The sequence below is a fragment of the Cenococcum geophilum genome (genome assembly GCF_001692895.1).
Source record: "Cenococcum geophilum 1.58 unplaced genomic scaffold K441scaffold_55, whole genome shotgun sequence".
NCBI lineage: Eukaryota > Fungi > Ascomycota > Dothideomycetes > Gloniales > Gloniaceae > Cenococcum > Cenococcum geophilum.
Window position 1 is genome coordinate 474,346 of NW_027137613.1, and position 25,707 is coordinate 500,052.

At 37.4% G+C, this 25,707-nt stretch overlaps 1 protein-coding gene across 1 annotated transcript; it reads left to right on the forward strand.

Moving 5' to 3' along the window:
• The first annotated feature begins 646 nt into the window (after window positions 1-646).
• K441DRAFT_699726 (uncharacterized protein) lies at window positions 647-1,946 on the forward strand. Its single transcript, XM_067653179.1, has 2 exons — window positions 647-852; window positions 906-1,946. The coding sequence occupies exon 2, from the start codon at window positions 939-941 to the stop codon at window positions 1,821-1,823; it is 885 nt and encodes a 294-aa protein (XP_067499063.1). The 5' UTR covers window positions 647-852; window positions 906-938; the 3' UTR covers window positions 1,824-1,946.
• The last annotated feature ends 23,761 nt before the right edge of the window (window positions 1,947-25,707 follow it).

A 25,707-nucleotide genomic window follows, 5' to 3' on the forward strand; every position in this document is an offset into this window, starting at 1 on the left:
AGAAAGCGCTTATCTATTTATAAGTTCGGGCCGCTAAGTCACGGTCCTAACTAGTCGCTAATGCAAATGCGGAAATCACGTGTGGCGGGTCTATCAGTGTATTCTTGGCACAACAAAATTTTAGAACACTGCCATACCACCCCTAAATGATACGCGTACACCCCCTAATTGATACACATACACCCCCCACCTCATTTGGTTTAGACACTTCCTCATTAAGTTTAGACGCTTCCTCACTAGGTTAGAACATCACGTGCGTTGGACTTGTTTGCTCCTACATCGCGAAAATCAAAGTGCGCGCGCCACGTAACTTTTACTACTACAACACCACAATTAAGTCTTAACTTTAGAGCCTAAATTAGATTTGGAACGCCAAAGGAGCCCTTAGTAAAGTCCTCCTAAAAGGGCAAGTCCCTACGCAGTGCTTTGCGAGTCGTCGCGCGAACTACCTGCGCCCACGCCCGCGCCCGGTGGGAGTTTTCGCACAGTCGGTAGCACCTGCTTGTTGGTTTTTAACCGGTAAATTAACACCGTATAGCCTCTTTATCGATAACGTAGTACCCTATCAATCAACTAACGCTTGGTACCACACCTAGCATAGATATAATAGATAATAGATGCAATGCACATGCTTTGCAAAGCACTGCGGTCAAGGGATATGGTTGAGGACGGTCTCTCTTTCCGTGTCTTACTTTTTACTTTAACTTTGTCGCTGAGTCCGCGGCTGATAGTGTGGCTGTGGCTGAGGTTCCGTCCTTACGCGGTTGCCTGCGGGGGGACAACGATTGNCATGATGAAGCCTACTAGGTAGGTATTCGATACCCCAAGCCTAACACGTGGCTTGTAGATATTGTAAGTATAACTTTGCAGGAATTGCTCCCCTAGAATTGATTCCATATGGCTAGGCATTCCTTAGGGAACCGCTCCGATAATCCGCAATGGAACACACTCCCAGCATCCAACCCAATTGTTCCGCTTCAAGTCTTCCACCACCACACCAGCAAACGCAATCTCTCTTCTTCGCCCTCCCTGCCGAGCTTCGCAACGAAATATGTAGACTCGTGTTCTCTACTTCGACAACTTCACCTCATGCACTCTCCCTGCTTCAAACTTGCCGCCGCATCTACATGGAAGCCCACCTCCTAGCCTTCTCAACCGTTACCTTCTCCACCAAGCTTTCTATCCGCTACGAACTCGCACAGCGGACTCATTGTCTCTCGCCTGCTCAGTTTAATTCAATAACCAATATTGCATTCACGGCATGCCAGGGCTACGAGAATGCGTACCTCTTGGCGAATTTTCTCGCCAATACTATTTCACTCTTCCCACGGCTAAAGAAAGTGAGGCTGCTGGTCCCGAAAATATCTAAGGGAGGCCAAACCTATCTCTCGTCCTTCCCCCAGCAGGTCCCCGACTGGCTCGGCCACGCCATTTCCCTGTTTATATCAGGGAGGCCACTGGCATGGCAAGCTTCAGAGCTCTGGACGGTCTCATGGCCCCAGCAGGTGGGTAATGGCCAGTGTGTAGAGAGTTCTGAGGTTTGGGATCGCGGCGAATACGGCCATGAGGCGCGGCAAGCACAGTGGACGACGTGTTGCCTGAAGCAGAAAAATGAAAGCCAAAGGACCGTCAGGGTGGAGTGCCAGGCAGTCGAGACGCAGAAAGAAATGAAGTATCATGAATTAAAGTTGCGTGAGTTAGAGGATGTAGCCGAACAGCTGCCCCTAAGAGTGGTTAATGGCGGTTTAGGGTTGCAGTGGGATGGAGAGACTGAATGGTGGACCAAGCGGAAGTACAAACGGAGCTTCTTCTCTGGGTGGTGAGGATGACAGATGGATATTTGCTATTGTCCTGACGAAGTTGGTTAAGAAGATGAAATACAAAGGCTGTGCATAGTTTCCACTGTACTCGGCCATAAGATCTGGAGATAGGCGTGTCTAGGAGCCAATCTTCGGTTTCCGTGATCCTGCGTAAGGCCCTCTAACCGCCAGCCTATATAGATATCAATTTGGAGTTGGAATAGTGGTCAATACTAGGTATCGGAGGTCCGGGTTAGGCTTGGCATAACCTCGGGTTACGCACGACCCCCCAAGGTCCACGACATATCGTCCAAATATCACCCCCCCCTTTTGGTGGTGGCCCCTACTTTTTGGACGCGTTTTTGAGGCCTAGGTTAGTACTGGGTTAGTATAGAGGACCTTGTCGCGCGCCTTTGACCTTATCGTCGCCTCGATAATCCATTTTTTGACCCTCTTCCTGTTTTTGTGCCCGCGCTAGCTCCTAGCCTATATGGGGCTTCTAATTTTATATAGAACGGCCTACTATAATTCTAATTCTATAATATAGAGCCCTCTTCCTCTCCTCCTTTATTAATATTTACGCGTTTAGTGGCTTTATTTACCTATACCCGCGCTACGTTTACGCGTCTTCCCCCTAACCTCTTGCGGAGATAGAGTTTTTTAAAAAATCTTCTTACCCTACAGTCTACTTTACAGTCAAAGGAAGCCCCCCTAGCCTCCTCCTCCCCCTTCTTCTATAGCCTCTAGAACAAATTTAAGGCCTAGTCGGTATAGCTATATAATATTTATAAGGCTTAGCGCTTAAAGAATATTATAAGGGCGTATAAGCTAAAGTAGAAAGAGTGGGAAGACTAGTATATAAGACTAAAAAGTAATATAGACGGCGCCTAGGTAATAAAAGATAAGCTTTACCTATTTTTAGAGTAGTAAGTTATTAACTAAGAATTATAGGCTGCTAGCTATTAAAAACAAAAGTTAAAACAGAAAGATATATAGAAAGATAGTAGGTAGGCGAAGAAGAGGTAAAAGATGGTTAAGTGGGTAAGGTAGCTAGGGGGAAGGCAGCCGTAGGGGCAGCTATAGGGGCAGCCGTAGGCATAGGGTGTTACGGCACCGTAACGGATCTAGTTAGGGGGCTCGCTTAAGCCTTGGCATATATATATAGACGTGTCCTTTTCCACCTTCTGCTCCTTATCTTAATATCTAAGTCTATAGACTACCAATTATACAGGCTTGCATACGTTCTTTACAGCGCTCGTGCCTTAATTAACTGAGTTGCTGTGATATAGGGGAGGAAGCTGTAAAGGAGGAAGGGGAGATGTAGGACGAGAAGGCCCTAGACGCCCTATTTAACGAGATAGTCCGATACTTAGTTATAAATAGCTATATCTCCGCTATTACTAAGCTTTATATATAGTAGTTAGAAGGTAAGACCTTGCAGCCGCTATAGGAGGCGAAGCTCTTAGTAGTACTAGATAGCGTCTACTATAATAAGGACTGGATTTAACGCGTTAACTTTATTAATTAAGGCCTATTTATAATTACTAGCGGCTACAATATTAAAGGGCTTAAAAAGGCGATTACTTAGTGCTAAGAAACGGGCTCTAAGATGCTAGGTTTAGTTAAGTCTTACCTTTAAACTGCAGCTGAGTATTTATTAGGTTTATATATACCCTACCTAGTCTATATAGCTACTGTTTTCTAACCCGTTTCTTAAGCTATACTACTATTACCTATAGTAAAAGTAAATAAGACGTTTAGCTTGCTAACCTTATCTTTATTAAACTAGAGAATAAAGGGCCTAAACTAGATAAGTTAGCGCTGTATATAATTATATTAATAATATAAGGGAAGTAGAATTAGTATAGTAAGGTTAAGTATATAGGCTGTATACAGAACGCTGACCCTATCCTCTACCCCCTCTCTATAATAGCCTTCTACCCCTTTAACTACTAGGGTAAAAATGGCGCTAAAAACTTTCTATCCTTTTAGTAGCTAGAGGACTACTATAACCTATACGTCTTTCCTAGTAGTATTAAAGTACTATAACGGCCACTAAGCCATTATATATAGTTTAAATAAAATAAAAAGATATACTAGGGGGTAGGTGTAAGGCATATTGCTAGGGTATATAATAGGGAGTAGGTAAGCCAAGTATAAGTTATAAGGAGAGTTGATAGAAGAGGACGGTATGGTAATAAGGGTAGGTAATAGCCCAGTACAAAGACAAACCAATGAGGAGGGAAAGGGCTATAAGCCCGAGGAGCTTATAAGGAGGTACTAAGCCTAGCCTTCGGCTAGGCCTTAGCTACCCCTTAAAGCTCTAAGGCGATGCAGCTAAGTAAGGGCCAAAATAACCCTTATAGTAGGAATTTACTTAAAGAAGAAGACCTATAGCGCCTATAAGCAAAGCGTCTAGTATACTAAGCTTAGCGGCGTTAAGGAGACCTAAATTAGATAGACTAGATGCTAGAATATAGACGTAATAACGGGAGCCTACCTTAGCTACCTACTTTATACGTTTATATAGTTAATTACTAGCTTCTTAAAGAAAGGGAAGGGCTACTTTTTTCCTCGCGCATAGGAGGTGCTAGAGGAGGCCCTTTATTTAAAGATATGGCCTAAAACTAACGTTTAGCTAAAATATATAAAGGCCTACTACCTAGGTAGGGCTAATAATAAGATTATACGGCTTAACCTTATAGGCTTAGAATTTCTACGCCTTTTCTACGCGCTTAGGGTAATTCTATTATAGGACTTAGTAATCCTACGTAAGTAGTTCTCACTCTACCCTCTATAGAAGGACCTCCTTTTTAGCTATAAGGAGTACTAGAGATTTACCACGTAGATAAAAAGCTTACTAGCTAATATAGTTACGCTAGATAAGCTAATAATGCGGAAATACTAGCCCGCCTATAAGGCTGTAGCTAAGCTAAAATATAAGGCCGCGATCTTTAAGATAAAGGGGTTTAATTACGTATATAGATGATCTTAAAACGGCTTAGCAAGATAGAAAGGTTATTAGCATTATTTATACCTATATAGATTTAGTAAAGGAAGATAGGTATCTAAATAGGGCCTATAAAGTCTATATATCTACCTTTAGGCAAGCCCACGCTATCTACTATAACATTTACTATATTCGCGCCGCCTACTTAGCCGTCTATAATATCCGCACTGCTCGCTTAGCCGCCGTTTACAATACCCGTACCATCCGCTTAGCCGTCTATAATATCCGTACTGTTTACTTAGCCGTTTATAATATCCGCACTACCTACTTAACCGTCTACTATATCCGTATTACCCCTACTAGCGTAGGTATAAGCTAATACTTAACTATCTCTTTTATTTATTCTTAACCTATAGGCGCCGCTAAGGAAATATAAAATGCTTTAAGGTGGTAATTTGGTCTTTTAGCTTTAAACTAAGTAGACTTTAAGGCTAATAGGTAGACTATTAATTAAAGCCTTTAACCGCTACTAGGGGGTATATTAGTGGGTTAACGGCGACGCTATATTTTATAGCCGTCGCTATAGAATAATTAAGGATATAAGACGGCGCGTAGAAGACGGTATAGTAAGAGATAAGAGATAGGCTATTGACTAGCTGGAATAGCTACAAAGCTAATATTCTTTGGGTTGGCTTTATAAGAATATCTAGGGTAGAGGAGGCTCCCTCTTAGGTAGTAGATAATACCGATTTTTAAACCTTTTACCACACATACAACCTTACTAAAAGGTGGCGCCGTACTTCAAAACTTACGCATACCTATCTTACCATTAAAAAAAATCAATTCTCTAACGTTTAAGACCCAATTCCTACTGCCTGGCGAGCTAGAGGTGGATTTATTTACCATTTTACCCCCTTCTCTAAAGAGAAAATTCTTCTAAGGGGTAGTCCTAGCTTATAGGCGAGGCAGGGGTAGGAATACTAAAACCATAAAACATAGGCTTTTTCTAGGTTTTTCTTTTATAGAAAGCAAAAGCCTAATAAGATAGGGGGTGTAGGTACTTTTCTATATCTCCTTTAGTCAGATTTTCTTTAAGTAAGAGGAGGATTGCCTTTAGGGCTTTTCTGCTAGTAAGAGCCTAATAAGTCCTTTTTTTAGTAGTTTTTTCTACTTCCAATTGAAAAAGAAAATAACTATACTAGTCTTTTTTAGCTAGTTTTTCTACTACCTTTTAGCCTAATCTCCCTAGAAATCTTCTAGTAAGATTAGTAAGGAGAAATGGTATAAAAGGACAGTAAAAACTAGTAAGGCTTTTTACCTAGTTTTTTACCTCTAAGACTAGGAGATAAGAGACCTAAGGAGGTTATTATCCACTGTAAAAACTAGGAAACCTCCTATAGAAATAAGTGATAATAATTCTATATATATATTCACTTTTTCTACCCCTTCTCCTTCTCCTGGCCTATTTGGGGCAGGAGAAAAAAGAGGACATCCCCAGTCTTCTACTGAAAAAGAAAACCAAAAACCCGCAAAAAAAAACTAAACTAATAACTTTTACAGCTGGTATACCTAGTATATCTTTCTCTCCCCTTTCTCCAGAATAACACTAATAAAAGGCTCTAGATAGCCTAACCCAGGCCTATAAAGGGCTAGAAGAAAAAGAAGAAGATAAAAAGGAATAAGTTAAATAGCTAGAGGACTATACACGTAGTATTCTAGTAGGAGAAAATCTCTTTATAAAAGGAAAAGAAAGACAAAAGATGTCCTAAAAGGACTAGTCGAAGAAGTAAGAGCTCTTTATAAGGAGGTAGCCCCTACTAAAGGAACCTACGCAGAGAGACTAAAGAAGGACCTCCCTTCTTCGTCCTCTCTACCCTCCTCACTACTACTACCTCCTACCCCTTCGACTTCTACTTTTACTAGAAGTAAGAAAAAGCAGCTATAAGAAAGGAAGCTAGTCCTAATTATAGACCAAAAGGACTAACCTTAAATACCTTCTCTATACGAAATAAAGTTAATTAACTATTTATATTAAATCTGTAAGTAGAAAAGCTAGTTCTAGTGTCTATAGTTAGAACTAAAGGAAAATAAAATATTCTCCTTATGACTACAGAAGATTTTAGACGCTGAGTAGGCTGATGGAATAATATATATAATGCTCTATAAGGAAGAATCTTAGGGGCTTAAAGGCCCCGAGAAGATATCTACACGATAGCCCGCGCGCTATCACGTGACACGTCGCTAAGCTTAAAGAGACTGCCTAAGAACCCCCCCCTACCAACAGAAGAGTATAATGCAGATTTCCTAATTAAATATAAGGAAGTTTAGTATAAATGCTTTACTTTTTAAAGAGAACAAAAGCTAGAACTATAGGTTTAAATTATAGCCGATAGGGTTCCAACCCTATCTTTCCTAGGAGAAGGAGGCTCTAAGCTTCTAAAAGAAGAAATTAAGACCTTTAATCCTATAGGGATATAAGGACTACCTAGATGGATCTTATCTAGTATAAAAAGACATAATCTATAGACTAGATTTGGCTCTATAGTTTTTACTATAAAAAACGAGGAAAAAAGATAAGAGATCCTTAAGCAAAAAGATATTTCAATTACAGGTATAGCTACTAAGGTAGTAAAATACCTTAAAGTCTCTCCTACTACGCAGTATACTAGCTGTTAAAAATTTGGCCATATAGGAGACAGATGCTCTATAAGGGCCTATAGATATTATGCGGCTGTATATCTATTTAAAGACCACGCCTACTCTACCTATATAATAATAGACAAGCCTTATAAGCATACTACCCCTCTTTATATTAATTGTAAAGAAAAACACTTTGTTAATAGTAAAGACTGCGAGACTCTTAAAGCAGCTAAACTAGTATATAGTACTAGTGAAGAAGATTCTATAGAAGAATAAAATTAATAAGGCTCTAGAAGGAGGCAACTCCTACTAGGATCTTAAAAAGATATTAGAGAGCAAAAGGACAGAAATAAATTGTAAAAGGACAGGGATAGGTATTAGGATTTCTTATAGTTTTTCCTACCGTTTTCTCATTCTCTAGTAGTTGTAATAACTTAGTTTACTAAGGAACTATAAACTTCTAGTATAGGGGTTTATAAACTACTAGGATATAGCTACTAGTATATATTAAGCTGTTTAGAAAGGATTTATATATATAGAACTATAGCGCCATAGCCTAAGGCTGCATGCGTAGTATTGTACGTAGTATAATACAACGGATAAAATATATATATATATAAAATACCTATTTTACTATAGTAACTAAGACGCCTTAATATAGAACTATATTATAGTGACCGAAACGCCTTAATATATAACTATATTGCATTAACTAAGACGTCCCGGTGTGGGACTATACTATAGTAACTAAGACGTCTTAATATAGGAATAGAGCCCGTTTAGGTGTCATAAATTTAGAGCAATATTACGCGACCGTCTAGAAGTACCGATCTAACACAAATTATATACCTTTTCGCCCAAAATCGCGTGCGAAAGTACTTGGGCGGTCGCTAGGCGACCTCGGGCGCGTTATTAGCAGGGGCGGCCCTAACCTTGTATTAACCTAGGTCGTAACCGCGCCAAATCAGCCCCCCCCCCCCGATATGTGATAGATATCTAGAAAATAGCAATCTAGAATCTAGCTACGGCTTTAGCCTATAGTTATTAAATATGCTATAGGCCTAATACTATATTAATTAACTATAGAAATTGTTAAGGACTCGTATAAAAATAACCTTAATAACTTTATAACGAATCTAAGCAATAATATAAAAGAGAGTTTTTTTATAAGCCTTAGCGATAATAAAACTAACGCGATTACTAATTTAGGCTATTTATTGGTAAGCCGGGCTATATTATCTAATTTACTAAGTTTATCTTAAAGGGAGAGCTTTAAAGTAGGCTAAACTAGTTTACTAAGTCTATCCTAAATAAAGAGCTTTAGAGTAGGCTAGACTAGTCCACTAAGTCTATCTTAAAGGAAGAGCTTTAGAGTAAGCTAGAAAATCTAGGGCCCTACTATTACTATAATATTTACTAATTTAACTTATAAAACTAGCTACGTTATTACGGACCTCACATCAGCAGTAGTATAACTACTAAGAAGAGATATAAATAGGTTAGTTAAGATAGTATAGGAGGCGCTAGAACCGATTAAGCTATAAAATAAGGGGTAGCTAAGTTATGTAGCTAGTTACGTTATAAGTTTAGAATGTGGAAATGTAGGATATACCGACGTACTAACGTACCAATATACTTAGTACATTTCTTAGGCATAGTATTGTGTATTTAAAGGACTACAGTCCCTACCTAGATAGTTCTCTTCTTTATAGTAAATCTTAGAATATAATTAGAGTTAATTTATTAGACAACTACTTTACTAATTATTATTATATTACTAACTTCTTATTTACCTATATACCTATTACAGCTTGTATAAATACTTCTAAACTAAAGCTTATAAAATGCTATATTATAAAGATACTAAGTTAAGAAGAAGGGAAAAAAGGGGTCGCTAGGACCGATATAAATAAATATATAAGGTGAGCCGCTAAGGCGTTAGCTCCAGGTGAGCCAATCGCAGGTCGGCAGAATATGGCAGAATTTGGCAAGTAACGTGCAATAGCGCCGTTACATTACCTCCCTCTTTAAAAGAAAGCCTGCCCTTAGGCTTAGTTAAAAATAGGGTAGTACTAGGCTTATAAACGCAGGATTCTAAAATATAAGATAAGGAGATAAAGGGGACATGAGTGCGTCTAGACTAAGTATAAAAGGCAATTATAGGCTAAGTAGAAGCACTAGGCTAGAAATAGTAGCTATTAAAAGTCTTAGCACGGATCTAACTAATTAGACAACTTTAACCGGCGGTTGAAGTTCCTAAATATCTGAAATTTTACGATATTAGCAGAAAACGGTAGATAGCTGTATTAGGGCTTTAGGGCGTTTTTGTTCCTATATTCTTCCAGTAACTTATTATTTTTATTATACTAGTATTCCATTTATTTATCTAAGTACTTTAGGGGTCTAGGTATATTAGGGTATTAGTTATAAAACTCTTTAAGCTTTTAGGGGCAGCCTATAAAGTTCTACGTAAGGTACTAGGTTAAGTCTAGATTGTAGCCCTTCTATTAGATACTGTATTTTAGTATTCTCTATACTATCTTATAGGCCAGTATTTCGTTAACTTTCTATTTATTATTACCGTTTACTTAAACTAGTAGGGGAGGCTCGTTCTTTTGTCTAGGTAATAGGTTGTTTATAGCTTTCTATAACTTATCTAGTAAGAAGATAGGGTAAACCCTAATTAAATTTAGGAGCTTTACCTTATACAAGTTACCTATTTTCTTAAAAACCTTATACGGTCCTACTATTTAGTAGTCTAGCTTATAGCTAGGTTATTTGGTTTTTTAATTCCTTATTATAACCTAGACTATATTACTAGGGGCAAAGTTAGGCTTTTAACAGTGTTTATTTACCTGCTATTTTATTAACCTTTAAGCTTTTTTTAGGTTCTTATAGGCTACTATCTAGGCTTCCTCTAAGCGTTTAGCGTATTGTTAGGCCTTAATATAGAATAGCTTCTCTTATATAGTCTAGGGTTCTTCTAGCCTTTTTTAGTTAAAGCTTATATGGGGTAAGTATCCTATTTTTAGCTAAATTGGCACACCCTATAGAGTTATAAGGTAGGGTTGCTTGGGCGTAGTCTGTTAAGGGTAGTAGTTTAAACCAGTTATTTTAAAAATAGTTAATAAAGGGCTTAAGCCTCTAGTCTAAGTATTAATTTATAATCTCCGTCTAACTATCTGTTTAGTAGTAGTAAGCCGTAAAAAGCTTTAGCTTAATGCCTAGGATTTAGGTAAACTTATTCTAAAAGGCCGATATAAACTATAGCCTATAATTAGATATAATAGTATCTAGTAGTCTGTAAATTTAGTAGACGTAATAGATATATAGCTAGGTTACCTTTTTAGTATTAATGTTTTTATAATAGGGAATTAAGAACGGGCGTTTACTAAAGCGGTTAACTATAACTATAACTATATTATATCCGTTATGGTCCTTAAATAGTTTATAAAAGTCTATAAAGATATACTATTAAGGGCGCTTTAGTATTAGGAGTGGCTTAAGTAGTCCTAGGGTCTTATCCTATGGGATTATAGCTCTCCCATAGTCTTTACAGTTCCGTATATATTAATTAATATTTATAACTATTCTTAGCTAGTAGTAGTAGCAGTTAATAATTTTACGGGTCTTATTCTTGCTAGGGTGTGCCGTAGAAACTTAGTAATAAGCTTTATGGATTAGTTTAGTCTATAGATTATTAACGTTAAGGACTATAAGCCACTCTTAGTATAGGAGTAACCCTTCCTCCGCTTTAAAATTGGGGTCTTTTTTTACGGCTTAATTATAGAGGGCCTTTAGGGTATTAGCTATGCGGTTTATAGTTAAAAGGCGGTTAATTAGCCCTATTAGTTTATTTAAGGTCTCCTCTATTAATGCTAGCTTATTTAGCTAGGAGTCTAGCTCCTTAAGGATTTATAGGTTAAGCTATTTAGGATAAATAAGGGCGCGCGTCCGATATTAGGTCTTTAGCTTATCCTAGGGTCCTATATCTTATTCTCTTTAGGTTAGGATATTAGCCTTAGAGTTTTACTTACTAAAACGATATATAATTATAAAGAAGAATTAAAAGAGTGTCTTAGCCTACTAGGCTTATTATTTAGTAAGCTGCTTTATAGTTATTAAGTACTCTAGGGCTTTATAGTCTATATATATCTTAATTTAGAAGTTTATACCTTTAAGCTCTATATACTATTAGGAGAGTAATTAAATAATAGCTAGTATTTCTTTATTATATGCTTTATAGTTATACTTAGCTAGGTTTATTATTTTTAAAAAGAAGGTAATAGGGTACTATTTACTATCTAGATATAACTATAATAGGATTCCCACTACGACCTTATTAAAGGCGTCCGTTTCTAGTATTAATTTAAGGTCTAGGTTATAGTAATAAAGGATTAGGGAAGAGATAAGCCGATCTTTTATCTCTTTAAAGGCTTTTATATAGTTATTATTAAAAATAAAAGGTATATCTGTATAATTACAGCACCTGTCGTACCAACCGCGTGCTTACGCGCTCGGTACGCCGAGTACGCGTTTACGCGTTTGGTGCACCAACCACCCGCTTACGCGTCTGGTGCACTTCTGAAGCACTGACTAATTAGGGGGGAGGCGCATTAGTATATAGACTACGTAGTTTGCTTTATACAATCGACAGTCACCACCGTCTAAATAAGCATACGATACTATACGTATTTCGTGCCCCTAGACACGACTCACTTGTACCATTAAATTGGTATAAACACTGATTAGTGAGCGCGCACAGATCAGCAATCACTCGACACCTCCCCCCGAGCGATACTTGACAGCGACCACCTGTTTATATCCTAGTACGACCTGCTGGAAGGTCGGAAGTTGGGGATTACGGACCTATCACCAACTCTGTATACTTATTTAAGTCTTAGTACGGTTTACCGGAAGTATAATAGACGCGAATACAGACCTGTACAGGAACCCCCTACCCTCGAACCTCGAACCCCTATCCTTACTACACCTCCCCCAGACCCCTTACGGAGACCCCTTACCCTTCTATGAACCGCTACGGACCTGTTAATTACCTTTACGGACCGTTACAAGCCCTTACAGAAACCCCCTACCCTCCTGCAAACCCTTATGGACCCATTATCCGCCTTTACGGACCACTACAAGACCCTTCTACCCGCTACGTATAATACTACATAGTATGGCAGATATCAGCAAGCAAGTCAGCGAAGGTTAAAAGAAGTGGAGTTAAGGAGTCGACCTTACGTCTACGAACGACGTTAACGACTATATTTAATTCAAACTCCTTAAATACGGATACTTTAAGCCTACGAACGATGACATGTGGGAGTAATATAAGGAAGACTTTGCGGACTTTACGGAAGCTACTTTTAAGGCCTGCAGCCTTATGACCATCCGTAACCTACGAACCCTCCTCCGTAACTACGGCGTATGGGTTAAAAAAGACAAACACGTTACTGTTGTATGGTCTTTATATAATGCAATACATAAGGAGGACCAAACGGAATGGACTAAGGAAGAAATCCTAGACCAGTTTAATACTACTAAGGAACTCTTTGCTTCTTCCAAACTTAATGTAATCGCTGGCCTTATACCTGACCCACTTAACCAAATTCGTCCTACAGACCCAAACGCCTTTGGAATTGATCTTACGGGCCAGAGCATACCTAGTACCTAAGTTACGGACCGTAATACCCCTGTAAACCAAAATACGGACTAAAATACTTCCGCTACTTAAGCCACAGATCCGCAAACTATATGTCCGCAAGCTATAGATCCGCAAGCTATATATCCGCAAGCTATAGATCCGCAAGCTATATATCCGCAAGCTATAGATCCGCAAGCCATAGACCCGCAACCTACCTAAGTAAAGACCTATGGTAAGGAACTAGCCAACCTGGCTAAGCTCTATACCGACGAATCTAAGTATAGCGGTAAAAACGACAACTTTGACTTTAAACTGACTATTTTTACGGACCTCTGTTAGAAGGCTGACATTCCTAAATAAGAGTTTAGCCAAGCCTACTCTACTATGCTGCGCGGCCTAGTACTTGACCACTACTACACCAACCTTAAGAGTAACCCCCTTGGTGTCCCCTTTAATAAGCTATGCGAAGCTACCCGCAACTACTTTAAAGGACTGGAATATAGGCGTGATATCCTTACCTAATGGAATGCGACTAAGCTACGGACCGTAATTGACAAGAACACCGAAAAATCGACTATAGAGTGTCTGCAAATCCTTATTAAAGACCTCTGGCACCTATAGCACGGCCTTGACGCCAAGCTTTGAATAGACGACTTCCTGCACAATAAACTTATTACGGCTTGCCAGGAAGTAGAGCCCTGCAAGTACGCCTGTTACAAGCCTGCAGATACCTTAGCTGGCCTTATTAATGACCTACGCTCCTCTATTATAATGTACGAAGTCTCAAACCCACCAAGCAGCACTTAAGCCTTCGCTACGGATATTCAATATCCGCAAACAGACTCAGAAGCCTATTTTACGGACCGCCGCTACCGCCAGCAGTACCTATACCGACTAAACCCCACCCGTAACCCCCGCAGCAACCCCCGTATAAAAGCATATCTACGCAGACGAACTAGCTAGAAGTGCTTCGTGTGCGGTAAGGAAGGATGTTGGTTTATAAGGCATACCTAGGAAGAACGTGACAAGTCTAGGAAGAGACTTAATAACCGGATTAACCAGTTTATTTTGGAATATAAAGGAGAGGAAGTAGAGGAGCCCCCTAACGAGTTAATAGAAGCCCTTATAATTGACTTTAACTTAGACGCTTAGGAACAGGAGACCTTAGAGACATTCCTAACTACTTTTGGACCTTTTACGGACAGTTAAGCCTTTAATACTATGACCGTATTAGCCGACCGCTCCTTTATACACTTAATTACACCCGAAAACTGGCCCATAAGTACACCCGTTGGACCCATTACGGACGTTACGGACCGCGAACAGGACCTATTTGCATATATTATTACAGAACGCTATACCCCTAAAGAATTCTATGGCGTTATGATTGATATAGGTGCCTCTAAGAAGTCTACTGCAGGTTACGGACAATACCTTGTATATAAGACTACCGTAAATGATAATACGGACATTAACACTATGTAAGCTGGGGCCGTAAACGTCTAATTTGGCATTGGTTTAACCGCATTAATTGGATTAGTCGTAGTTAAGACCCTAATTAGCCTAGTTAACTTCCATATAGTAAAAGCGGACACCCCTTTCTTACTTTGCCTTGCGGACATGGACAGGTTATAGGTTTACTACAACAATATTACGGACACCTTGATCGGCCCCGCAACTGCCCTAGGAAGCAAGTATGTTACCCTGCTAATTATACAACGATTTGGACACCCGTTCCTTATATGGGGAGAGACTTTACGGACCTATATTTAGGAATCTTTTGACTATAACCCGTGCTACCTTACCAGTACGGAGATCTACCGTCTGCACCGCCGTTTCGGCCACCCGTTAGCCGAAAAGCTATATAGAGTCCTTGAACGCTCTGGACACGACGACGTTGATAGGAAGGCAGTTGATTACCTGACTAAATACTGCTCCTTTTGCTAGAAATACGGACGTTCCCTAGGCCGATTTAAGTTCACCCTTCGTGAGGACCTTGACTTCAACCACTTAGTGTATGTAGACATTATGTATATTAACGGCAGCCTAGTATTATATATAATTGACGAGGCAACCCGCTACTAAGCCGCCCGTTGGTTGCAAAATATATCCGCAAAATATACTTGGGACATTTTACGGACCTGCTGGATTGACACATACCTTGGACCCCCTGAGTATATCACCCACGACGCTGGTAGGAACTTTATTAGTAAGGAATTCCAACAGTATGCTACGGCCATGGCTATTTTAACAAAAGCCGTTCCAGTTAAGGCGCACTGGTCCGTTGGACTTGTTAAGCGAGCTTACCTAGCTTTACGGAGAGCTTACTAGATTATTATGGACGAGTGTAAGAATATCCAAAAAGAACTGGCTTTATAGATGGCCGTAAAAGCCGTTAACGATACCGCTGGCCCTGACGGACTGGTACCTACCCTCTTAGTCTACGGAGCCTACCCAAGGATGAGCAAACTGGACCCTCCTGCCCCGTCCGTTATGGATCGAGCAGCTGTAATACGGAAGGCAATGGCCGAAATAGTTAAATTACGGGCTAAATAAACTGTTAATAACGCTCTGTACTACCGTAATGGACCTAATATGACCCTAGTATATAACCTCCCGCTTAACTCTGAAGTCCTTGTGTGGCGGGAAAGCGGCAATTGGACTGGACCTTACCGTCTACTGGCCGTAGAAGACGAGACCTGCTGTGTATAGCTCCCTAGCGGACTGACAAGCTTTAGAAGCACGTCCGTAAAACCCTATTTTCGGTCCGAAAACACCCATGACGTTGAGCTAGACGAACTAGAAGCAACCGCCGAACTAGACGAACTAGAAACGACTGCCGAATTAGATAAACTGGAGGCACCCTTGCCTACCCTAGAGGTCCCCTAGAAACCCACTGAACCTACTAAACCTGCCGTAAAGCGTGGCCGAGGACGCCCCCGTAAGAATCCCGTAACGGAGAACTACCTGACCTCCGTAGGCATATCCGCAAAGCAATCTCCGCCTGCGGATATATTAGTTCTAGTATAGGAAACCCCTTTTACGGACTTACGGCGTAAAGAGATTAACGGACTACTTGAAAAGGGTGTCTTTGTGATTGTAACGGAGAGAGACGTTCCGCAAGGCGTCCGTATATTTAACTTACGCTTTGTTGATGAGATTAAGTACCCTGGTACTGATAAAGCCTTTAAGAAATTAAGGCTCGTTGTATAAGCTTATAACGACTAGGGAAAGGACCTAGTCCTTATGCAATCGCCTATAATTTAACGGGTTAGTTAATGGATTATACTCGCACTTATGCCTGGACTATAGCAAACCAAATCCGTAGCCCTTTACTTACGGGACATCTTATAAGCCTACGTGCAGTCTAATATCTACCTAAGCAGGGATATCTTTATACGACCACCCTATGAGCTTAACCTATAACTAGGAACAATTTTATGGGTTGTAAAACCTCTTTACGGAGTACCAGAAGCCGGAAACCATTGGTTTAAGATATACTACCAGCACCACGTTAGTAAACTTAAAATGGAACAGTCGACCTACGACCCCTGCCTCCTATATAGCCCATTAAACGGCCTTGGTATTGTTGGACTCCAAACAGATAATACCCTCTTCTTAGCAGACCGGATATTTGCGGACGCTGAAGAGACTAAACTGTAAGAAGCTAAGTTCCTGGCAAAGCCGCGAGAGTAGTTAACTAAGTAGACTCCAATTAAGTTTAACGGAGGCTTAATTATACAAAAGGGCAACTTAATCTAGCTAACCCAGGAACGCCAAGCTCAAAACCTAAAGCTTGTTATAGTAAAGCCTACGGACCTTACCAGTTCCCGCGGAGAGACCCGTAAGACCGTAAATATAAAGGACTAATACGCTGCACAGCGTGTAAGAGGCGCCTATATTGCCATAGTCTGCCAACCCGAATCTGCCTATAACTTATCCTTTACGGCCCAGGCAGTAGATCCGCAAGAAGAAAATATTAAGTAGCTTAATAAGCGCATTTAGTGGTAAATTGACAATGCAGCAAGGGGACTTACTTTCGTACCACTAGACCTAAGTTTCCTTAGCTTACTGGCATTTACGGACGCCTCCTTTGCCAATAATAAAGACCTATTATCACAAATCGGCTTTGTAATTGTACTTACGGACCGCAATTAGGACGCAAATATACTGTACTAGTCTTCAATTAAGTGCAAATGAGTAACCCGTAGTATACTAGCTTCTGAACTATATGCACTAGCTTATAGATTTAATATAGCAGCCGCAATTAAATTAACGGTCTAGAAGATTCTATAACTGGAGCAGTTACCCCTAGTTTTATGCACCGATTTAAAGTCCCTTTACAACTACCTAGTTAAACTAGGTACGACACAAGAGAAGAGGCTTATGGTCGACCTAATGTGCTTACGTTAGGCCTANAAACGACGTGAGATTACGGAGGTTAAATGGATTAGCAGCGGAGACAACCCAGTAGACGCTATGACTAAGGCAAAGCCGTGTTAAGCTCTTAAAACCCTAATTGACACGAACAAGCTTAACCTAAAGGTCATAGAATGGGTAGAGCGAGACTAATGGAGCATTTACGGTTCAGCCACGGCCCGTCGGAAGGCCGTACGGTGCATTCACGGCCCGTTAAAAGGCCGTACAGTTTATTTTACGGACCGTAAGCAGGACTTACGGCCAGCTTAGAGCACCATTTGGAAGGCAACCCAGAAGGCACCTCAGGAGGGATTTCCTATGTATTTTCTTATGTGTTTTATGGTTCTATTAAGACAATTACGGAGGCTATACATAAGTGGTTTTATTTTCCAAGTACCGCTAGTGTATAATTATAGCACCTGTCGTACCAACCGTGTGCTTACGCGCTCGGTACGCCGAGTACGCGTTTACGCGTTTGGTGCACCAACCACCCGCTTACGCGTCTGGTGCACTTCTGAAGCACTAATTAATTAGGGGGGAGGCGCATCAGTATATAGACTACGTAGTCTGCTTCATACAATCGACAGTCACCACCGTCTAAATGAGCATACGATACTATACGTATTTCGTGCCCCTAGACACGACTCACTTGTACCATTAAATTGGTACAAACAATATCCTTCCTAGTTAGTTATATAAGAGGTTTTACTATAATTCCGTAGTTGCGGATAAACCGGTAGTAGAAGTTATAAAAACTAAGGAAGGATTAGATTCCTTTTACTATATAAGGGGGCTTCTAGTTATAGATTGCCTTTACCTTTTTAGGGTTAACCTTAATTCCTTTTATAGTTATAATAAACCTAAAGTATTTTATACGTTTTACCCTAAACTTGCATTTTTTAATATTAACTTATAAGCCCGCATTCTATAGTCTCTCTAGAACCTTCTTAATATAAACTTAATGCTTAAGTTTGTTATCTAAGTATATAAGAATATTATCTAGGTATACCGTACAGAACTTATTAAGGTAATTAAAAAAACGTTATTTATATACCTTTAGTACGTAGCCGGTCCGTTTATTAGTCTAAAAAAAGAACTTTATATTTATAGGAACTATAACAGGTATAGAATGTTATTAAATCTTTAGATATAGGGTCTATCCTAATTTAGTAAAAAGCTTAACGGATATTAAGTTTAGTAAAGATCTTTACCTAGCTTAGATATATAAGGGTCTCGTTAATTAAAGAAATAGGGTACTAGTCCTTTTAAGTAATAGCGTTTAGCTTTTAATAGTTAATATAAAAACGAAGGCCTTTATTAGGCTTTTTTATAAATAGGATAGGGGAAGTAAAAGGGGCTTAACTTAGCTTAATAAACCCTTTATCCAAGTTATTAATTAAGTACTACTTTATTGCTTTTAGCTTATCCGTTAATTATTAGTAGAGGGGGCTATAGCCTAGTAAGTTATTAGCTTCTAATTAAATCTTATAATTATATGTTTAGTAAGGGGGTAACTTATCTAAGGCCGCTTTTAAGAATGTATCCTTATAATCTATATAAATAGTAAAAAGGAGGTATTTAACTAGTTCCTCGTTGGTTTCCTTAGCCGGCTTTTTCTCCCTATTATTAATAATTCGGTTAATCTTATATAGGCTTATTATAAAGACTTTATTATCCTTTTAGTATATATTAAAGTAGAACGCTATAGCGCTAATTATAGTAATATCTACTATAGGGGGTTTGTATAATAATAGGGGCATATATAACTTTAGGGGCTTTTAGGGTATTAGCGTTATTATTACTTCTTTTAGCTCCTGTTGCATCTTTTGGAGGCTACCCCTTATATCCTATTAATACCTTCTTTTCTATACTAGTTAGATCTACGCGACTTAAATAATATCTACGTTACTCTCTATCCCGCTTCTATATATAGAGTCCTCTTTAGATATAGCGCTTTAAGAGAGTATCTTTATTAGTATAGAGTTCTTTCTAGCTTCGCGGCGGGTGTCTTTTTAGATAAAGGCTAGGTTACGGGCCCAGACATCCTATTAGTAGGTAGGGTTAGTGTAACCGACTACGGTGCTGCCGAGACAGCCTCAACGCCACCCAATATATTGATCGCAGATCAATATTGCTTACAGATCACTGTTCCCATTTCAGCTACCATTTCATATATATATTCCACTTAATACCCATAGATTTACAATCAAGTTGCTCATTTAATTCCCACACACTGCAAAGCTTACAGTTAGCCTTTACGGCTAGTGTCTTATAATTAGTTTGGATTTCCCTAATAAATAAGAGTAGTTTCGGTCTATCCTCCGGCTAGATAAATTATCTTTATTATATATTTAGTTAAATATTAAAATAAGACATCTATTTTCGGCTAAGGATTATATTATAGGACCCTAGATCTAGGATATAGAAAGGGATACTATATTAGCGTTATCCATTAAGAGTAATATATAACTTTAAGACGTGGGTAACTAGCTAACTAGCTTAGCCGTTATAGCCTTTTACCTAAATAGGCTTCTCTAATTAGGTAGCTTTTATATTTAGAAATTTAGCAATATTATTTTTATAAGTAGTATTTATAAAGGCGAAGTTATTTACTCTAGTATTAATAACGGCGGTTATATTTACTATATCTATTTTAAGATACTATATATAGAATAGTAAAATGCTTTCCATCTATTAACTAATTAAGATTAATCTCTTTAAGATTAATAAGGTACCCTAGGGGGGAGTCTTTCCCTAGGGCTCTTCTTTTCCTAACTTATTGGACGTTTCTCCTTTCTCTATCTCCTTAATATCGCTTATATCCTTTAGCTCTAGGCAAGGCAAGGTAAAGTAACCCTTTTTATTATAGTTGTAGCACGTAGCCAAGGTGGGGTTAATTGGGGTATTGCGATAAGTACTGGTTAATAGTATAGTACATAGTTAGTTAGGCGAGGTTCGCTAGTGCGTAGATATAACCGCTTTTAGTGTAAGGGCCATTATAGCTTGTCTTCCTACTCTAGCTCCTAATAGTATAGTTAACAAGTTTTAACTACTGCGAGCCTTTTTTTGTCGATTAGAACGGGCGTTAATTTACTTTAGTTCTAAGTTAAGCAATAGATATTGGGCTGCGAGTTTTTAATAAGTTAGTAGGTCGTCCAAAGCTACCGCAATCTTCTCTTATAATTAAACCGTTAGCTTATTATATAGGTCCAAACGGTAGTTCTTAAGGAGAACCTAGCCTTTACCTACTAGGTATAAGAATTAAGTCTAGAACTTAGTAAAGGATTAGTTTAACTTTATTATTAAGCCATTATAGTTATAACGCGCGTCCTGTGCTTTATTTGGGTTTATATATATAGTGGCTAAATACTATAGCATCTTACTAATAGATGTAAAGCAGACAGGGGAGTCGTCCTTAAATTTGGCTTAAAGGTGACGTTAGGTATCTTCTATAGTTTAACTAAAGAGGTACAGCATCTTAGCTTCTTTAGAGGGAAAATAGTTATAGTTAACGCGGAGTTTTCCTTATACTTAGATCCTCCAATTTTTAAAGGTAGGGTCTATCCCGTTAGATAGGGGTTAGGGGTTAAAGAGCTTAACGGACTTTATATTACGGACGCTTTAAGTACAATATTACGACTACTAGGAAGAAAGTCGGAAGAAGCTAGTTAGTTAATATAAGCACGGTCCAGGATAGAGCCGATAGAACTATATAACAAGGAATAGTAACCAAGGTTATATAATATGATCTATATAATCTATAAGATCTATATAATCCATAATAAAGTAAATAGAGTATACGTATATTACGTACAAGGAGGATTTTATAGGAGTACGGTTGTGTATTTAAGGACCCTTAATCCCTACCTAGATAGTTCCTTCCTTATAGTAATTCTTAGAATACAATTAGAGTTAATCTATTAGGCAACCACTCCACTAGTTATTATTACGTTATTAACTTTAACTTACTTTACCTATACACCTAGCCTATTAATAAGCCTATTGTAGTACCTACTACAAGGTTCCGTTATATAATTACTACCTAGTTATAGTAATAAGTGCAGAAAGTTAAATAATATGCCACCAAAAGCAGCCACTATAACGCTATTAACGGCGGCAACTACTTTAAGGTTAGGAGGTAACACTAGTATAGCAGATACTGATTTATAACAACCTATAACAGTTAGACAGCTATAAGAGATAATTAACTAGTTAATAATAAATAATGCAGCGCTAAAAGAAAGGGTTAATAGGATAGGAGTAATAAAGATCAAATTACTATTAATTAAAAGGTACTTAGGAGAAAGATTAAAGCTTAAGGGATTTCTTACGTAAATGCACTTTAAAGTCACATAAGAAGGGGTAAAGCTACCTATACCTATGGATCGAATAACCTATATAGGACTATTCCTGTTAGGAAAAGCACTTAAGTAGTTTAAACCTTATCTTACAGAGATACAGGCGAATAGAATAATGACCACTAATTAGGAAGTGCGGTTTATATTCTTAAGTTAGGAAGGTTTTGCAGAGTAACTTATATAGATATTTAGAGACCTAGAAGAAATAACTATAGTAAAAAGGAAACTCCAAAGTATTACGTAATAAACCTTAGTAATTAAGTATATAATATAGTTCCAGACGTTAGCTATATAAGTTAAGTGAAATAATAGGGCGCTTATAGCATAGTATAAGCAAGGACTTAAGGCTAAAGTCTAAAATATAATTATTCTAATAGAAGACGCGGACACTCTAAGAGAGTTAATGGATTAAGCGATTAAGATTAATAATTGGATCTACTAAAGGGAACAGGCTAAGAGAGGTTAGGATAGAGTTTTATAGTTATATAAGGCGTAGAGTACGTAGCAACTAAAGCTAAGTTAAAAACTATAGTACGGCGCAGAGCTAATAGACCTAAGTGGTACTAAAGAAGCCTATAAAAGATAGAGTAAGAAACTATAAAAACCTAAAGGTTAAGGATCTAGTAATTATAGGACTAAGGAGTAAAGGCTAAACTAGGGATCTTAGCAGTAGAAGACGTTTAGGCGGACTTTATAGTAAAGTTAATAGTTTAAAGATAGAGCTTATATAAATTATAGGAAATAAGGTCATTTTATAAGGGATTATAAAGATAGTTAGAGTTACTATATAATAAAGGGAACCTAATTAGTAGAAGATATATACGTATAGAGGGATAATAGTATACTATAAGGAATAAAAGAATATTTAATTAGAAGTTTTACGTTTTATTATAATAACGTATACTAAATTTATAAAGACGCTAAGTATAGCGTAAGCTATTAGCTATAGGAGCTAAAATCTATAGAGTATAGAGGAACTAATAAACTAGTTCATAGATCGGATATTAAAGACGATAAATTTAATAAAGGCGAAATATTTTATAATAATAAGGCAATAAAAGTAGCTTACTAGGAGTATACGGATCTTAGAGATATTATAATAGAGATAGAGGATAATTCCACTATAGAATAGGGAATATTAGTAGGGATTAAGACCCCACTAGATATAATATCTATTACTTTATGAGATATAAGAGAAGTAGGATAGTAAACCACTTTAGCACTTAATAAAGGCAAGAAGCTAAAGGCTTAAGATTCTTAGGATAAGATAAGAAACGATTAAAACTCTTAAGAAGAGAGGAGGTATACCTAAGGACCTATAACGGACAGTAACCGATAGAGTAGGGCAGTAGCTTAGTTTAAAGATATATAAATAAGCTCGGGACAGAGTTTCCTATAGGCATAAGACTCTTAAGATAAGATAAGTAAGATTTAAGACTCTTAAGACGAGATAAGAACACTAAGTAAGCTTAGTTAGACTAAGGTAAGAGTAAAGCTTAAGATAGAAGCAAGCTTAGGATTAAGAATCCTATGGAATTAAGACTTTAAGATATAAATAAGGACCACTAATAAGATTAGAAATTCTATAGTATAAACAGCTACTAGATTAGGAGACAGGTATATAGACCTAGAAGACTTACTAAGGGAATATAGTATTTAGCCTAAAGATTAGAAGACCAATACCAAGATTAAGAAGTAAGAAGACTTTAAGGATCTACTTATAAGACGCGAAAAGAAAGAAACCATAGAGGAATTTAGAGTAAGAATTACCTTATAGCAAGAATAGAAACTAGATAAAAGATCTAGTATATTAGGACGTATAAAGGATAGAGTATTGGTATAAAGAATTACTAATAGGCCTAGAGCAGGCATATTAAGAGCTAAGTAGCTTACTAAACTAGAAAATAAAGAGGATTTAGGGATTTTAACTAGGTTTAAAAAACGATATATAAAGGGCTGTTACAATATAGTAATAAGAAAATACTTCCTTATAAATAAACCATATATACTCTAGTAGCTATACCAAAAGTAGTATAGGCAAAGGCATAATAATAAGTGGGAAGATTTCTATATATAGCTAGATAAGAAAGTTATCTAAAACCACCTAATTATGGAAAAAGCGATAAGTCATATTAAGGGAGCCTTAATTATAATATTAAAAGACCTAGAGGAGCAATTAGAGGACTAGAGAAGTAAAAGACGTATCTTAGTACCTGCGAATAAAGTTATAACGCTTAGATTAATACGATAAAGGTTTAAACTTAAGGATAAAGACAAGCCGAGAGTTAACCTAAAGTATTAAGTATATTATACCTTGTTATAGATCGCATGTATAGATAATATATATAATATATATAGAGCACTAAAGAATAAGTATTAAAAATACCCTATAAGAATATATTAGTTAGCAGAAGAGTAAAAGTATTAAAATGCTAAGTATATATATGGCTGGCATTTAGTAGAAGTTTAGGAGTTAGGAGACTTAATACTTTAGCTAAGAAGATTCCTTATAGAAAAATGCCTAGACGGATAATAGTAGTGGGAATGCTTAGAGAATATATATTTATAGTATATTAAAGATAAAAAGCGAACTAAGTATTGGCTAAAGGTAGACTAAGTATAAATAGAATTAAGTAGCTAATAGTTAGGAAAAGTGGAGGCCCATAGAACTAGAGGGAGCTAGTAGTAGAGCCTTAAACCCTTAAAGGAATTTAAGGATAATACCTAAATTTACGAGTTAAGTAGTATAATTAACAGTTTAAAGTATTAATAGATAGTAGAGTAATAAGGAACTATATCTTACTAGCAGCAGTTAAAAGAATAGGATTACTATACAGAAAAAAGGAGCACTTTTACCTATTAGTGATAATTTTAGGAGATCTGATAGCCTATAGAGGAGGTATTATTAATCTTAAAATAGGACCTATTTAGTTAACTATTAAAGGAAGACAAATTGAGATGTCTTTTAATATATTACTATTAGGAAATAATAAAGTAGTACTAGGAATGCCTTAGTTATAGGAGTATAATCTAAAAATTAATTAGGTTATAGGTTAGGTCGATATTAGGGATACTTAACGCTATAAGATATAATAGTAAGCCAAGTTAGTATAGTACTAAGTAGGAGTGACCTATAAAGAAACAGAGAAAGGACTAAGTTACGTACTAAAGAGATACTATAAGTATGGTAAGAAACTATAGTTAGCAAAAAGTAAAAAGCTATTAAAGTATATAGTATGGGACTATAAGATAGAGTTAGAACTAGAAATAAGTTTAAGGTTCTTTCTAACCTATAAACTTACTAAAGAAAAAGGTAGAGTATTAAAAGAGTTTATCCAGGAAAATTTACGAAAAGGATATATTAGACTATTATAGTTATTAACAGGTTATCCAGTACTATTTATATTAAAGAAAAATAGTAAACTAAGACTATATATTAATTATAGACAGTTAAACAGCATTACTAGAAAGGATAGGTATTCTTTACCCTTAATTAGCGAAATCTAAGATAGGATAGGTAATGTGTAAATCTTTATAAAGATAGACCTAAGATAGGCGTACTATTAGATTAGAATTAAGAAAGGCGATAAATAGAAGGCAGCCTTTAGATTAAAGGAAGGACTATATAAACTATTAGTTATATAATTTAGGCTTATAAACGCACTANNAANNTTNNANAAGCGTATTAANAATATATTAGGNNAATANTTNGATAAATTTGTTATAGTATACCTTAATAATATTATTATCTACTTAATAAGTAAGGAAGAATATGGAGAATATATTAAATGGGTCTTAAAGAGACTATAAGAAGAATAGATGCTAGTAGCAATTAAGAAATGCAAGTTCTTTACTAGGAAGACTAATTTTGTTAGATTTATTATTAAACTA

What these genes read in the sequence shown, in the direction of transcription:
- K441DRAFT_699726 (XM_067653179.1), top strand. Translation starts at nt 939, where the DNA reads ATGGAACACACTCCCAGCATCCAACCCAATTGTTCCGCTTCAAGTCTT.